Source organism: Haliotis rubra, unplaced genomic scaffold, assembly GCF_003918875.1.
Source record: "Haliotis rubra isolate DU_JTF1 unplaced genomic scaffold, ASM391887v1 Scf33, whole genome shotgun sequence".
Classification (NCBI taxonomy): Eukaryota; Metazoa; Mollusca; class Gastropoda; order Lepetellida; family Haliotidae; genus Haliotis; species Haliotis rubra.
In genome coordinates this window covers 813,894-831,492 of record NW_025767002.1, presented here as the reverse complement: position 1 = coordinate 831,492, position 17,599 = coordinate 813,894, and the positions used below count along the sequence as shown (strand labels likewise).

The 17,599-nt window shown below is 39.8% G+C and overlaps 1 protein-coding gene across 7 annotated transcripts in view; it reads right to left on the bottom strand.

Annotated features, from left to right (window-relative positions):
* The window catches only part of LOC124284145 (protein pangolin, isoforms A/H/I/S-like), a 68,721-nt gene that overhangs the window by 9,008 nt on the left and 42,114 nt on the right, over window positions 1-17,599 (bottom strand). For 6 of the 7 annotated variants that reach the window (XM_046720204.1, XM_046720209.1, XM_046720202.1 and 3 more), the window contains exons 4-5: window positions 4,936-5,038; window positions 4,335-4,425 (exon numbers count right to left, since the gene is read on the bottom strand). In XM_046720204.1, coding sequence (XP_046576160.1) covers window positions 4,335-4,425; window positions 4,936-5,038 — 194 coding nt within the window. Of the gene's footprint in view, window positions 1-4,334; window positions 4,426-4,935; window positions 5,039-15,434; window positions 15,976-17,599 lie in introns of those variants that run through there. The other variant, XM_046720206.1, reaches the window with a different exon arrangement.

Genomic DNA, 17,599 nt, shown 5'->3' with positions numbered 1-17,599 from the left:
TTAAAAGAGCTATCCCATGACAAGATATTTTTTTTATTTAATCCTACTGGACAGGGTTTATGAAATACAAAGCCTCTTGAATTGCCACAATCTACAGGCGTATATTTCTAATTAATTCAGTCTTTCAAACTTTCAGAAACAAATTTCAACATCTGATTTACGACAGCATTTCAGGGTTACAAAGTGGTATCAGGACCACCATTGTGGTTTGAAACAGAGATAGCTGGTGAACACCGCCAAGGGCAAACTGCGAGTACATGTCCATATGAATATCCCTATCAGGTACTTCAAAAGTTTGTTTTGGAACATTACATTACAAGTTCAACGCAATACTCAACTTCAAGTAAATGCATTTAATATGCTAACAATCAATACCATATATTTTTACTCAGTCTTCCAAAAACAATCAAACTTTTGTCTAATCATAATAAAATTATATACATGAACTCATCATTTTGATTGTTGTAACAAACTGATCAAATAAAATAATTTTATTAATATTTTATGCAATGATAAAGAATAAAACTTGCTCCAATTTTTTTAATGGATTTGTGGAATAAAAACTAGAGATAAGAGACCGACAAAACTAAAATAGGAAGGACAGTTATCCGTTACACTCCCGCTGCATTCTAATTTCAATTTAATTCACCTGTTATTTGACAATGGATATAAGAACCCAACAATAACTCCCTCCTAAAAATCAGCTACAATTTAAAAATTTAATTACAGCATAAAACCAGTAAGTTGTTCAGAGTGAAATTTCTCGTTTACAGCCGCAACCTGGTGATACACCTGCAGGACATTTCAGAACTGTATCATATGACGAAAAACACATGGGTGTGTAACCAAATTCACAGACAGCAACACTTGTACATAAGAACCAGGATTTATAAATATTTCAGCATCATGGGTTGTAAGTCAAACACAATTAAACAGGAACACTGAGTAACTCCATATTCATTTCTCAGATATTGACACTGGTCTTCCCCATGTGACTTAAACATGAGCTATGCCTCTATAAAAATGTCAAATAAACTGGGTAGAAATGATAATACTGGCATGTCTGCCTGGCTTGCCTTAGTGGCTTGCCTTGGTGGCTTGCCTTGCTTCACTATGAGTCAAAAGGATTGAGGAGAGACCCCTTAAGACTCACAAGACACAGGCTTTCTGTCGAGGCCATTATTCTACTTTAACCTCTACTCTTAAGACATAAACAGAAAATGTTTTATAACGTTTGATTTTTTCCGTCTCTCACAAAATGTCAACACATCAATTTGACAAAATTTCACTGTACAGTTTTATGGAATGGCACATTTAATTTGAGACATTAACATATTGACATGTGCCTTTATCTAACAGGACCCAGATGTGATAGATCTTGTAGAATATCAAACAATGTTTCTATTTGACTGATTGAAGATACGTCATTAAAGAAGATAAGTCATTTTCAAATTAATTCATTAACAAGTTTTCAAAATCATATTTTTTACTTGTCAAAGAGATTAGATATACTCTGTGCTTACTTTATTGACATTTTTTTCCATTCTGAGTAAACTTTCCTGTAAGGGAGCTAATGTTAGTACCTTACCCCTATCACAAATTTCTACCAACTCCTGAAACAACAGACAAATTTACATATACCACCAACCAATAAATAAATTAAGGCTTATAATTTTAAATTATAATCAGTACTGGAGCATAAAACATTTTGCGTCCTATTCCTGTTGAACAACATCACAGGTAAAATAAAAACATCTTTCATCACTACCCAAACCCAAGCATCTTAAAAATAATCTTTTCAATAAAAACTGAAAATTGAGAGCAGAACAATGTCCAGTGTATTTATGAACCCCTCAACCGACACATGATAGTTGTTTGTGTTGATGGCGGATTAATGTCTTCCTAGTCGGAGGTGATAACCAGGGCTGTTGAGAACGTTTCCTCAAGCCCTGATACCAGAATGACACTGACTGACAGAGAGCATGATTAGGGGATGTCTCTTGTCCTCAACACAAGTCCTAACATCCTTCGACGTGGCATGCATGAGTGTGTATGTTCACATGTTACACCACCCCAACATCATGTACAGATCATACAAGTCAAAAGCCCTTGTGACAATCAACGTAACATGGAAAAGAAAACTGGGCAAGCTCTAGCGCTATTATTGGACCAAGTATGTCAGGTGTTGCTGAACATTTTTCCAAGTCAAGAAAGAAGCCATTTGGCGTGTGTTTATGTGTACCAGATTCGGAGGGCCAACACGGTTACGAGCATACCGCCCCGGACAACGGGCCCCGACTCAACAGATGACACAAGTCTCACAATTTTACATTCTATTTATCTTTTCATTTGCTGCGATCCATGCCGGGGTTGTATGGGTACGCAAAGCCATGACCCGCACTTACGCTAACTTCATAATTGACAAGGAATGGAGCCCATATGTTGGACATACTATTCTTATTGCAAAATGGTTGTCCCTGTCATTAATGCCGACCGGCCAGCCATGCTTTTTCCTTTGGCAGCTTGATAAGACAGCAAAAAGCACACTTCCAATTTGGAATGCGACAAAACCAAATGGGTACCAATTTGTCTGAGAGCTGTCTGCGATTTACAATAAGCCTTAAATTGAAAATAATAAGCAACTTCTAGTTGTCAATCCCAATTTTATTCAAGCAATGTGGCAGAAAAGAACACAAGACAATAAAACGTGGCAAATCTTTGACAATCTGTACAGCAGGGCGAGCAGTTTTCGGGCTACAACTAGAATTACCAGACGAAAGCTCTCTTTTAATAGCTCTGCCTAACAACACTTCATCCTCGCATTTCGCCTTATTATGTCCATATTTAAATGCTCAGAATAAAAACAGGTGGAGGCTGTTAATTTTGTTACTAATAAATTGTAGCTTCCCCTACGATTAGCGTCAGTGACGACCGAGGCGGCCTATGTTGTGAGCCAGCCTAGAGTATGGGTGACACAAAGATAGGTGGTTGTCACCTCGCGTCATTGTACACGGCATACTTCCATAACAGTAATAGACCCGGGCTCAGTGACGACCTGACTCGGACCTTTCCCAAACGCTGTCGGAGTGTCACCACTATCGTATCAATGTTGCCCGATAATTTCATAACAACATCAAATTTGTGAGGCCCAATTTGCCTTTCAGTTTGGCGTGACACTTATACGACAGTGAAAATTGTACAATAAATGCGATCAAGTGCTGTGTGTAATGTCGGAGTGTGCCACAGTCTCGGGGCTGACCAGTTTATGGTCACTTCCCGTGACATTAATGTCCCTCCCCACCTGTCCGCCTATCCTACAATCCAGTGTCTGTCAATATTATCATCCCATAATTATTACAAGTATGTTGTTCAATGGGGATTTAGTTGCTTTTTAACTTCACTTGATTTAAACACACTTTCTTATTAAAAATTCAAAAACTCAATTCTCCTGGTTCATATACTTCAGGAGATGAGAAGAAGAAGAAGAAAAACATCACGCACATTTTTCAATTTTCCCCATTTTAGAACCCTGACATTTCACAAATTTGTAAATCTTAATTAATTCTTAGGTTCCTTGTGATCAGTAAACCATGAAAGAATATACACTTAGAAACAAAACGGTAACCAGTAAAAGTAAAAATAATATATCACAAATAAATTACAGCAAATGCAGGAAATTTAAGAAGTTTATTTGTTTGAGGGTTCAAAAACTTACAGGTCCATGTTCTAATGAGGATAAAACTTGTCTCCCTTATCTTTACAGGAACATTATCAAGCTTAATAATTATTTTAAATCCAATGAAATTAACACTCATTAAATTAAATCCTATTTAAATCCCATTACACCATGGTCATTGCATAAAACTATTGACAGCAAGAAAATGTATGTACAACAGTATATCGGCTCATTCTCATTCAGCTGGTAGGACTTATAAGCAAACAACCCCTGAAAACAGCAAGTCACTGAATACAACTCTTCTTGAAGAACATAAAGAAAGCAAATCTTTACGATCACTAACGCAGGAGCAATAACATGGCTTGAAATGAGAAAAATGAGAGAATGTTGTAATCCATAAACTTTGCATTTCTATGACCTACCAAAATGACTATTAATTCCCAAAATGGTAAACTGTACTGTAAAAATGCGACACCCATCACGCGAAGAAACTAATCTAAGATACGCATAGTGTACATCACCTAGACACAAATATTGTAGACATAAACAAAGACATTGGAGCGGGAACTCATTTTTCTCGAAATGTAATCAGTTTTTGAAGCTAAAAGCAAAATTAAGGGATTAAAAATACTTTAAGACGATCATTCAGTCGACTTACCATTGCACTTGCGAGAACTCTGGGTAAAGGTGATGAGGAAACTGCCCCGGAGGTGCGGGATATGTCGCGTACATTGGTGGTCGTGGCAACCCTGAAAGGTGAAGAGGAACCTAATGATGAAATATGTTTTCAACAGAATGATACAAATTTCAACAATGCCCTTGGGTGTTGAAAAGATGGTGCTTAGCTATCCCGATAAAACCCTTGATATATGCCCCCGGGACGACTGTCAGGAAGACGTCCGGGAAGAGTATCAGCCAATCACATTGTAGATCTCGGACTTCAGGTACATCACTATTGGTCGATAAGAGCATACTACAACACAGTCTTTGAAGACGAATCAAATTTAATCACAAAGCTAAGTTAAATATCCATAGAACTTTCATTTCCACCAAACCAGCATCAAATAACATCACATGAAAGTTTGAAAGATAATTATCTCACAACAGGAGAATGATGAAAATACGTTAATTCATTTGAAGACTCCTGCAAAACAAATTACCTAACCTCTATGAACAACAATGTCTACAAATATTTCCACAGAGGGGGAAAAAAAATGCATATTCCGACTGTGATGTGATGTACGAGGACAAGAGGTTACCTGTTTTGGGGTCCGTGTGGACGGGCGGTATGCCCATGTGTGCGGGTGGTGGCGAGCCGAAGTACGGGTACGGAGGCTGCACCATTCCTATTTTGCTACAGCCCTGCAAAATACAACAGCAACACCACAAATTAGCCAACATCAAACGCAAAACTTAAATACCATCGTGATGAATACAATGTACATGAAAGCCTTTTTGTGCACACTAAATGGCCTAAGTTGAAATAATACTGTCTAATTAATTTGTAGAAGAGAGCAATTTTTCTTTCATTTGGAAGCTGTCTGCATGCAAACTATATGGGTAATTTGCGTATGACATCACAGAGACATTGCACGGCTATCTCAAGCGAGATCAAAAGCAGAGGCCAGAAAGCGGGAAGCTAGCATTGAATCGTGCTCTTTTCCGTTAGGGTTATAATCCTTAATTGACGCTGTAACTTGATTACGAGATGACTCTACAAAATTACCGTTCCAATTAAGGCGAACTAGGGTTATGGCTTGAAATCAAAAGGTTACCTGATCACCTGGGCCTCAGCCTACATCAAAGGCATCTCCCAGCTAGTGGGTCTCCGAGCATTTAATAATCTCATTTCAAACAAAATACACATCAAGCGATCCTTCTACCACTAGCAACATGGACAGGAACCAACAATGGTATGCTGGTGGCTGTCCGTGGCATATCCTGTTGGCTGACCAGCAGATTGGAAAGGGCACTCTCACCTCATACAATCAATCTCTTAATAAATAGGGGTAGAATTAATATAATCCAAATACTAATAACATAAGAAAACATCAAAATAATTAGCTTTCAACCCGTTTTCAATATTAGACAAAACTGGTTTTGGCTGCACTGGTTCCAATCACTGATTAAGAGTTAATATTATTTCAAACCGTGGATGAAATGCAACACCAAAGCAAGTCAAGTAATGTCTATTAATTATTATTTCTAAAGAGTGTTCCTAACTTATGAAAAGAAAACACGATTTCCTCATGAACTAAACTGACAAGCATATCACACAACGATTTTGAATAATAGGTTCTTTGAAGAAACAGACATCAAAGTTTAATGAATTATTTCATGTTATTGACTTCCGACACTCTAATTGGGTTTACATAACAATAAATGTCTCTACCCTTATCCCTTGATCAATCAGGACCCAGAAATCTCCATGAACTTCTTCCCCAATCATAAATCGTAAACATTTTGTCCAACATCTGCGATGTAGGAAACTGTCGTATCTGCTTCCAATTATTCAAATCTGAAGGTAGGGGCCTACTTCTGTTGGGTCTATTTAAATCACTTGGATACATGAAATGATAGTTACATTCCAGCAGATTATGGAGTATCAGTCCACCTGCCTCACAGTTGATGGAGAAGCTCAATGCACACTCCGTGCTGCAACCTGTGGCATCAGATCTGGTTTACTCAGTTCAAACCAGTGATAAGTTGGTCCAGAACATTAATTGAAATAAGCCAACATTAAAAAATCCAGAAAATGTTTATTAGGACTTTTATCAAACATACGATCTCTGTTATGCCATAAAAGTCTCCTGCCTTTTCAAGAAGTACATTTTGTTTCGTTAATAGCTCACTCTGCAATAATCTGGCTGTATGACAGGGTCTGCAAATAATTATGCCTGGACATAAAACAGGGGTTGATGTTATGAACACTCAATGTACTATGACTGGTTGTTAGGGCCTATTCTAACCCTGATCCTTGCAGCAGGAATTTAGGGGTGTGACAAAAGGGCAAATATTGGAAACATAATGGTTCCCTGAAGGTAGACAATCTGATTGGCAAAGTCCAGTGTTTCTTCAAGTTTAATGATCACTGAATTTGTTGGGTCAACAGCAATTGAGAACTCCACGGGTACAAACAAAACCTGTGTCCCGTGTGACAACGATCTAATCCTGAACGTATGTGTATGTCACTGGATGTAGCCAATCACACCAAGGTCAGTGAATAATTTCCAGAGCAAACACTGGTCCAGTGACCATTGGTTCCACAGCAAACATTCATCAAACTGAGAGGCACATATTGGCACATTCAACTCCCGACTCGGCGCTGTGTGCATCAAGCAGGCTGGCTCAACGAGTAGAAGCACCAGGAGAATGATCATTTAGAGGCCTGTGTTGTTCGCAACACAAGGGGAGTTCACCTCCGAATGTGTCACACACCATTGACTCCTATACAAGTGTAATTATGGCAAACATATTGCCCATCTACAGCATCTAAATGTGATTTGTGATGTAAGTCAAGCATGAGCTCTGAAGAGATGGGCAGAGAAATCAATGGCGAGCACGATGCAAGGCTTACTTCTACCAGAGATTATGCCACACTCACAACTGGTACTGTAATAACGGTTCTAAATGCTCCCTTGTCGACACGTGAAAAAACTTTGGATGATGCAAATTGGTGCCGGGTCCACCTTGGTCACGTAGATGTGTATAGACTCTGGAGCATGTGCATTACCACGCTGACAGGAACAAAGAATGCAGAATAATATTCTTGCTACTTAAAGCTGGTGGGGCCTCTTCCCCCGACAAAAACCCTACCCCTTGGGACAGATCATGAAATCTGTTTTAGTGGAGAGAGCTAATATTTACAAAGCCAGCCTCCCAGGAGATATGAAAAGAGTCTTCCTAATCAATTGTATTTACACATTGCAGTCAGTGGGATTCAACCGCTCCTCTGAAACAGCCCACAGCTCTGACGCAATCCCACCCCTCCACCATGGGAGATTTAGAATCAGACCCCCGGGCAGCCTCACAATAAAACACCAAGCAAAATTGAGCTTTCCAACAACCAGTTTGTGCATACTGTGGGATACACCGTGGCCAAGCTTGTGGGGTATTTGTGTAGAAAACACTAGTATTGAATGGTAGCTAAATCCGTGCAAGAGCATCAGTATTTAATAATAGCTGTGGGTCTATTCCACAAACATGCTGATGATGTTGGTTTCATTGGACACCTCCTCCAGCATCGCTCCGCGACAGTCAGAATGGTCCACGTGAAAGGAGCTGGGACGAATGGTGCCACACACACATCTACAGTCAACACAAACATGCCAGTCAGTCTGTCACCGTCTTAACACATAATGGTGTCAATCAACAAAGATCTTCTCCTTCTCCCGATAACACATGGATCTATCACGGCCCATGGTCATCCGTTACCTGGCTGATCAACAAACCCCCAACCATGTGGATTTAGTTGCAACACATCAGATATCTATGCACATATGCTACTCAGATACAGTTCCAGAATGTTGGTCAATACTTTTCTGATCAATCTAAAGAGGTAACCCTATCAAACTTGGATTTTGTTCACATTATTTGCTTGTAAGCCAAATCTCAGGAATATAAGGATCTGGTTTCCCTACACACAGTTACCTTGCTTAAAAATCCAAACTACTGAGCTTGGAACAGGTTTATGAACTTTTACCTTAAGTGTCAAAATGGAGGCCTTCACACCTGTAGACAGCAACACCCTTGCCAAGGAGGTTGGTAGTGACACCCATGAGATACAACCTGTTTCAATTGTAATACCTCCCAACAGAACACCTGTCCCAAGAGATACAGCTGTCCTCAGAAGAGATACAGCAGGCTGGAGTGTATCTCACCCACCTGTGAGATACAGCAGGCTGAAGTGTATCTCACCCAGCTGAACTACCTCAGATGACCAATGTGAGATACAGCAGGCTGAAGTGTATCTCACCCAGCTGAACTACCTCAGATGTCCACTGTGAGATACAGCAGGCTGAAGTGTATCTCACCCAGCTGAACTACCTCAGATGACCACTGTGAGATACAGCAGGCTGAAGTGTATCTCACCCAACTGAACTACCTCAGATGACCACTGTGAGATACAGCAGGCTGAAGTGTATCTCACCCAGCTGAACTACCTCAGATGACCACTGTGAGATACAGCAGGCTGAAGTGTATCTCACCCAGCTGAACTACCTCAGATGTCCACTGTGAGATACAGCAGGCTGGAATGTATGTCATCCAGCTAAACTACCTCAGATGACCACTGTGAGATACAGCAGGCTGAAGTGTATCTCACCCAGCTGAACTACCTCAGATGACCCCTGTAAGATACAGCAGGCTGAAGTGTATCTCACCCAGCTGAACTAGTCAGATGGCCTCTGTAAGATATAGCAGGCTGAAGTGTATCTCACCCAGCTGAACTACCTCAGATGACCAATGTGAGATACAGCAGGCTGAAGTGTATCTCACCCAGCTGAACTACCTCAGATGTCCACTGTGAGATACAGCAGGCTGGGTAGTGTATCTCACCCAGCTGAACTACCTCAGATGGCCACTGTGAGATAGAGCAGGCTGGAGTGTATCTAACCCAACAGAACTACCTCTGATGTCCCGCTGTGAGATACAGCAGGCTGAAGTGTATCTCACCCAACAGAACTACCTCAGATGGCTCACTGTGAGATGCAGCAGGCTGAAGTGTATCTCACCCAGCTGAACTACCTCAGATGTCCCTTGTGAGATACAGCAGGCTGAAGTGTATCTCACCTAGCTGAACTACCTCAGATGACCCCTGTGAGATACAGCAGGCTGAAGTGTATCTCACTCAGCTGAACTACCTCAGATGGCCACTGTGAGATACAGCAGGCTGAAGTGTATCTCACCCAGCTGAACTACCTCAGATGACCCCTGTAAGATACAGCAGGCTGAAGTGTATCTCACCCTGAATCCAGTCAGATGGCTACAGCAGGCTGGAGTGTATCTCACCAGCTGAACTACCTCAGATGGCCACTGTGAGATACAGCAGGCTGAAGTGTATCTCACCCAGCTGAACTACCACTCAGATGACCCCTGTAAGATACAGCAGGCTGAAGTGTATGTCACCCAACTGAACTACCTCAGATGACCACTGTGAGATACAGCAGGCTGGAGTGTATCTCACCCAGCTGAACTACCTCAGATGGCCACTGTGAGATACAGCAGGCTGGAATGTATGTCATCCAGCTAAACTACCTCAGATGACCACTGTGAGATGCAGCAGGCTGAAGTGTATCTCACCCAGCTGAACTACCTCAGATGACCACTGTGAGATACAGCAGGCTGAAGTGTATGTCATCCAGCTGAACTACCTCAGATGACCACTGTAAGATACAGCAGGCTGAAGTGTATCTCACCCAGCTGAACTACCTCAGATGAGGCTGTGAGATACAGCAGGCTGAAGTGTATCTCACCCAGCTGAACTACCTCAGATGACCACTGTGAGATACAGCAGGCTGAAGTGTATCTCACCCAGCTGAACTACCTCAGATGACCACTGTGAGATACAGCAGGCTGAAGTGTATCTCACCCAGCTGAACTACCTCAGATGACCACTGTGAGATACAGCAGGCTGAAGTGTATCTCACCCAGCTGAACTACCTCAGATGACCACTGTGAGATACAGCAGGCTGAAGTGTATCTCACCCAGCTGAACTACCTCAGATGTCCTGTGAGATACAGCAGGCTGAAGTGTATCTCAACCAGCTGAACTACCTCGGATGGCCACTGTGAGATACAGCAGGCTGAAGTGTATCTCACCCAGCTGAACTACCTCAGATGACCTATCAGCTGAGAAGGCATTACTCTCTAGCTACCAACCTACAGCACAATTTGTGTTCTTATCCTGAAATGAATTGAAACCGACTCTAGAGTGGAAGGAGTGGATGCAAAAAAAGCCGCAGTTGATGAAAAATTGCCCCAATGGATTTTAGAGAAAGGGATTGAGTGAAAATATATGTTTTCCACCATGATGAGTAAAACTGATGGTGTAACATCCAAATGATGGATATTTCTGCTCTGTGGTCCTTGAGTTCCAAGTGAAAGAATACAAATTTCCAAGGATGAAATTATTTGTTGAATTTTTTTTTTTTACATCCCCCTAAACTGTGTATAAAAACCATGGTTTTTAAACATGCTATAATGCAAAAAGGATTTACCATCATCGTTTTGATAATGGGGGCTTTACAATCACTCCAATTACTTATTTTCTTCTCGATGTCACAAGATTACAAATTTCACTTTCAATCAAATCAAACAGCATTTTTTACACTGGTGTGCTGGACAATAACAGATTCTTTCTCAAAAACGTTGTCCATGAATCCTGAATATCCCCAGCAGTTCTTTACACTGTCTTGGAAAATCAGGCAGCAGTCACAATTTAAATCTTCCCACAACAATGGTGGGGTTATTCCATTGACTTTGTCAGCTGATTGGTTTGAACAGGTTGTTCTGTATCATTTTGTACAATTCTTATGGTTGGTTATAAGGATAATCAGATACTGAAATTATTCAAATCATACCAATGTATGAAGAAAACAAAACAAATTCTTCGTCTCAATCCATTTTTCTTCAACAGGAACACCACTACACCCCTCATCCCCAAGAAACATCCCACAGACACAGAAATCCTTTTATCTTCAAGCTGATTATTCATCGGCTAAACTATTTTAAATACTGCAGAATGCCAAACTGAAATTATATCAATAGTTGGCAGAACTTTGGCAACCAAAATACAGCGGGGGAAGTTTTCACTTTGCAGCCTTGTGCGCCCCCTTCATTAATAATTTCACTAAGTTTTGCATCCCTACTAACATCTGTGAGACAGACTCCACTTCAAAACTACATCAATCAAAAGAATAGAATTCTCCCTCGATGCCAGACTAAGATCGAAGAAGAAGAAAAACTTCAAAATATTTTTAAGACAACGGACCTAAAACTGGAATAACATTTTGGAACCTTTGAAGCAAGTGAACGACTAAGGTCCACTTTGAAACACATTCTGTACTTTATACCTGGCGGTTTTCATACTCCCAGACACTTCGTATCATTCAAATGACAGACTACGGTGAGGGTATGGAGGTGGTGGCTCTTAAAGCTATCGTGCACTCACTTTTTCTGTATATGCTTAGCTAGTTGTTAGGGTACAAGTATGTAGTTTGGAGGCTGTCGATACCTCTAAAATTCAATATGAACTGTTCCCAAATAATCATAACTGTGTGGAAAAGATATTAAGTTACAGTGAGTCCCAACATTATGAATTTTCAAACACTTCAGTAACTGTTGTACCATAGATAGAAAACATTTAACCAGTCCTTTTCCGTAACAGTTATGCTGCAAAACACATATGCTCACAGATTCATTTGCTATATAAAATCCTTCCTCGCAATCGGCAGCTAGTTTCACACGAATCTTAATATAAAATACCCCGCAGCTACAAATTATAGCCTCTCAGAATACTTTTCAATATGGTAATGTTTCAAAGGTTATTTAGTGAATGTTTCAAATTGCAATGAATTAATTACATAAGCTGGATATATACATAATTAAAACAAAATCACAAAAGCATATCAATTTGGAAAATGACTTAATAATTCAAATTCACTTGAATACAGATTTCGGGTTTTTTAAGCAGAAAAACTGCTGTAAGGTATGTAAGGAATTTTATTATTTGTTGAACATACATGCTCAATACAGATTTCTCGATTGAAATGATTTACCACAGATTTAATAAAACTTTTGATCTAGTATATATCATTGTTGTAAAAACATCTACAGTTGGGAGAAGATAAGGTGATATTTCTCATGAACTTTGGAAAAAACAATCATCAATTTTAGATTGTAAAATTTATCTCATAACTTCACTCAAGCAGTTATCATGAATAAATTATCACGTCATGGGATAGCATCAAATTGTTGTCATAAATGGATTCATATCTCACTCCCAAATGTGAAAAGTTTAAACTCAACAAATCAGCGGGGGATTATCTAGGATACAATATTGAAATAATTCTAATTTTGAATTACAATGTCAATTACATAAAATTAGAAGAAAAATTCTGCTTTTAATTGCACAAGGAAGAGCTTTTATTTGACGTACTATTTGTTCAACCCACACCAACATTAGCAGTCATGATTCATTTACTGTGGACCAAGTTTGCTCAGAAACTTAAACGTGACAAGATGTTTGTGGAGTTGAATATTGATATAAGTTATAAGCTGATAGTTATAAGCACATGCCATTAACATATGACTAGCATGAACACAGAAGCTCTTATTCCTGTTCACGGAAAACAGCCAGATTAACATACAAGTAACATTCATATTTATACAATTTCCCTAATGATCGAATACATCCAAAAACATTGGAATTTGTACCTTTTTTAAGAAGAGTGACCAATCTCTAACAGGCATTGCCTTTTAATAGAGGACCAGTTTAAACTGTTTTTTTTCTCTTTAATTTCAATAAATTCTGCATGAATTTTTATTTAATTTCAACATTAATCCATGAAGTTTTAAGTTTCAGAATTCCAGCATCCTAAAAGTAAATTGAATGACATTTCGTTACTGAATAAGACTGATTAAATCATAAGCATTTTTACAAATAATTCAGAGAAGTTTTTACTGCCTTTCAAATTCAGTACCTTGAAGATTTGTTTTAACAAACAGCCACAATCATGTAATTCTGCCATTTCTGACAAAATACAGCTAACTTCTTACGCTTACACACTGGATCGTACTTTTTCACACATGATCAGTATTTCAACAAACAGTTTCAGATTTGTTTATTTGAAGAAAATATGTTTCCCCACACTTTCTGTTTGAGGAACATTACAGATGTTTCGCAGGGACATTTGAGAAAGCAGACGGGCTTCAAGGCAGGATCTGCTTGAATCGCCACTTTCAAGTATGCTTTAACCGCGTTACATATAACAAATAAACTTTCAACATCTACTACAAGGGATGATTATTTAGGTGTCAGTGTTATGGTGGTGTGTGGGGGCCATTCCTCAATCGGCTGCTCTCTCCTTCCCTATGTCCAGGTGCCAGAAGCACATACTATCAGGCCTCTCCCGCCAATTTAAACTTGCCTACAATGGCCATTTGACTGCCACGAATTAATATCACAAAGATTTACTGAAACAGCCGCCTCAAATTGTAGAGTTTTTGTTTGGTTACACCGATCATTAATCACTCCCGCAATGGATATTGATGTTTCGTGTCAAGTTTACAGAGCATGACAAAAATGAAAATTTCCCTGGCACTTGGGTCAGCCTGGAGTAGGGAGACCAGGATTCATTCCTCAGCCTCCCTGGGCCTTCGGTGTAATTATCTTACACCGACAATCACGCCAAACAATAACTATGCCCTTGTTTTATCATCCCCAAGCGGTATTAGTGTTCAGGAATGTTACTTGTTCTGTAAAACATTCACAGGAAACAGTGAAGGAATGCCAGCCTCCCCTTGAAAACAGCCCAACTTGGACTGGTCCATTGTGACACACGTCCATCAAAGCAAATGACTGCAGGGGTACATCAGGGATGTGTCTCTAAATATGAACTGCACTTGAATTTGGGGGACCAAATCAGTGTGTTTTAGTCAAATTGGACTATGGAATCTGCAATATTATGCATGACAACCGTGATAAGAGGCTTAAGAGTCCTTCAGCGCCATGAAGAATTGAATAATATCGAGAAAATAACCCAACAGTGCCCCAGCCTACATGTAACCATGGGTGGCCTCAATGCTAATTCACTTCCTGAGGCCCTGTTAGGGAGAAGAACTTTCTTAAATTGGAATTTCTCATTAGAACACTCATTAAGTAGTGATAGGTGAATGAAATAAACTTAGGAGATGTCATTTGATGAACATTATATAAGAACTCTGTATCAGAGTTTAAAATTTGCGAGGTACTTTCAACCCCACCCCTCTTCACCCTCACCTGTCACCTCTGTATCTTGCTATCTACATCTCACTCTCATGTGGAAAAATTCCGATACTAAATTTTCCTATTTTTAAAAAACCTTCCTAACGTTTTTTGCCTGAACTTACTGAAAATATTCCGGTCAAAAGAAGTATTTCTTGTGACACTCATCCACAGAAGAAATATCAACAAGCACCACACCAATGAAACATGTGACCAATATTTTTATGATTGCCACCATGTAGATTCTATATTATTCATTTAACACAATGGGCTCACTAACAAGTAATTTTATAAAGCATTTTTTTTAACAAAATGAAATTGATCCCAAACTCACCAAATTATCTGAGAGAGTTTAAATCACTGATAATGTAATGAAATTTCTAATTAGCTTATTCAACACCGAGCATGGGAAAACAGGTAGAATGGGGTGGATTAGGGGTGGCTCTATGTCATGTCATTATCAAATATAAACCCGAATGTTCAGTAAAACACCATCTGAAACAGCTGACAAGTCACAGGCAGTTGACTTCAGTGGTCACACCTTCAAGGCAGGTAACAGTTTTTTCCCACTCATTTTCCTAAAATATATCTTCAACATTCACTGTCATTTAACAATATATGATTAATAAACAACATTATCGCACTGACGATTCATTCATCCAAACGACAACCGGCCATTTTCCTCGGAAACACGAAGATGTACACCAACAAGATATGAATCCATTGATGTACATCGAGAAATTATGAAAAATCAACATTGTTTAAAGTTCTTACCAGGTCGAGGATACATCCTAGGGTACAAGTTTCCGGTAAGAGACAACATACGGGTGGCATCTTGTCCGCAAAAGGCATGAGGGATGCCGCAGCGGCGGCAGTGGCGGCGGCTGCTGCTGCACTACAGGTAGAACACATGCTTTGATTGAAGTCGGCTCCCACATCCCTCTCCGTCACTCCATTAGTGTTTTGACTGCCAGTGTCTAGTGGAGGAGAGCCGAGTGGGCCCCCTGACCCCGACCCCCAGTGACGGTGGAGGTAATATATCATGTCAGTTGCTAGGCTATGACACTTGACAGATTGCCAGCCCGCTCAGAGAGAGAGAGGGGAGTAGAGAACGGTGTAGCAGAGTGAAGGAGCCAGAGGTGGAAGAGGAGGTGGCACAGGTCCCCCTAGCTGGCCAGATAGACAGACAGAGGAGGGATGAATGAGCTGCTGTCCGCGGTGGACTAGTGTACTGTTACTCCGCACTGGGGTGAAGACTGAGACTGGAGGGGCTACCTCTTCCTTACAACAACGGTGGACAGACAGCAAGCTGCTCCGGGTTACATACACAGATGATGCGCTCTCTCTCTCACACTTGTATAAGCTACTGGTATTGGTGTTAGCAGGCAACTTCACCAAATCAATGGCCTACGTATTCCCCCAATTGTTGGCCGTTCAGTTACCTTGAGGTGTTTCACATGGTAGGGCATGCAGGTAACGTGGGCTGATAGAGAGAGAGAGAGAGAGAGAGAGACACACACACACACACACAGAGTTAGTGAAGAGGGTTGAGCTGTACCTCAGCTGCCCACACAGTGGGACTATTTGAGATGAGCTGCCAAGAAAAGCCGCCTGTCACCCCTGGCAGTAATACTGGTCCTCCAATTCTCACGACTACTAACACAGGCCATTCAACTATTTCAGCATCAAATTGTCACTGAAGGAACAGCTATAAAATCACACTAACGTCACTTTCAGATAAAATCAATTAAGTCTAAATGATTGAAATATCATGACGGACAAAAAAGACTTTTTAAACTATCCACCAACACATCAGCATCTGAGAGAGAGCTGTGGCAATTCCTGTCAAACATTATTTGCTTTTTTGTCATTTCTCAACACATATACATATATACACTTGCTCAGCAAAACAAATGTGATTAGATAGAACAATTATGCAAAAGCTTCAGGCTGAAAATCAAATAACTTTCTTCACTGATTAAATATGTAAATATTTAGTCAATTCCAGTTCTGTTTGAAAGCCTGTTTCAGTAATGATTAGAGCAAATTCCTTTTCTCACCTGTTGTCTGTTTATGCTTTTTTACTCTCTTGCTTCAGAACCTCACAATTGTTGAAAACCATTAGCATTTATTTCCTAATATCCCTGAGTATTTCAAGAAAATTTCATAAGAAGATTACGCAAATGTATGGTAACTTCATAGTCCAATCTTGTCCCGTGAAAGATAATGCCTGACAAGCTAAAGTACTGCCTAATCTGTAATCCTCAATCAGCATGCACAATCTCACAAGTGTATCAGATAAACCATATTACAAGTGCTCAAAACAACTGTTCAAGCAGCTAAAACTCAGCAAAATTACTTGCTTTATTTCCATGGTAACTTACAGTTTTTTAAGAGAAAGTAGATAGGCAATGTTAATTGTTTCAAAGTTTTGTTGATGTCTCGAATTACATTTTCGGTAACAGTATTCTTTTTCTTCAGTCAAGACTGCCTCTGTATGGGCTGCCATGGTTAAAGCGTGATGAAATAGGGTCAGTCAAGTCAAGAATGTTTTATTTATGTGCCACAACAAAATGGGTAGGGTCTTGAGCAAAAACTAGGTAGGGCCAGGTGGTCGAAATGAAGCGGATATTTCTTGAGGTCCTTTTCCCCTTAGATCATTCATCTTAAATTTTACCACGTTATACATGAACCTGTATTTCAAGCTGAAAGTTAGGTGCCCTCTTAGATTTAAGATGAAACTAGCTATTTCCCATAGATATCTACATTAGATTTTCACATTAATCCTGGCAATGAATCTCCCTATTCTTGTAAAGTCAAAATTATTTTTTTTCTTTGCATTTCACGTCCTCAGACTTCATAGATGAAATGTAACTATAATAACTGTTAGGTGAAAAATCGTTTTTGAAGCTTATAATTTTCTTTCACACACATCCTTC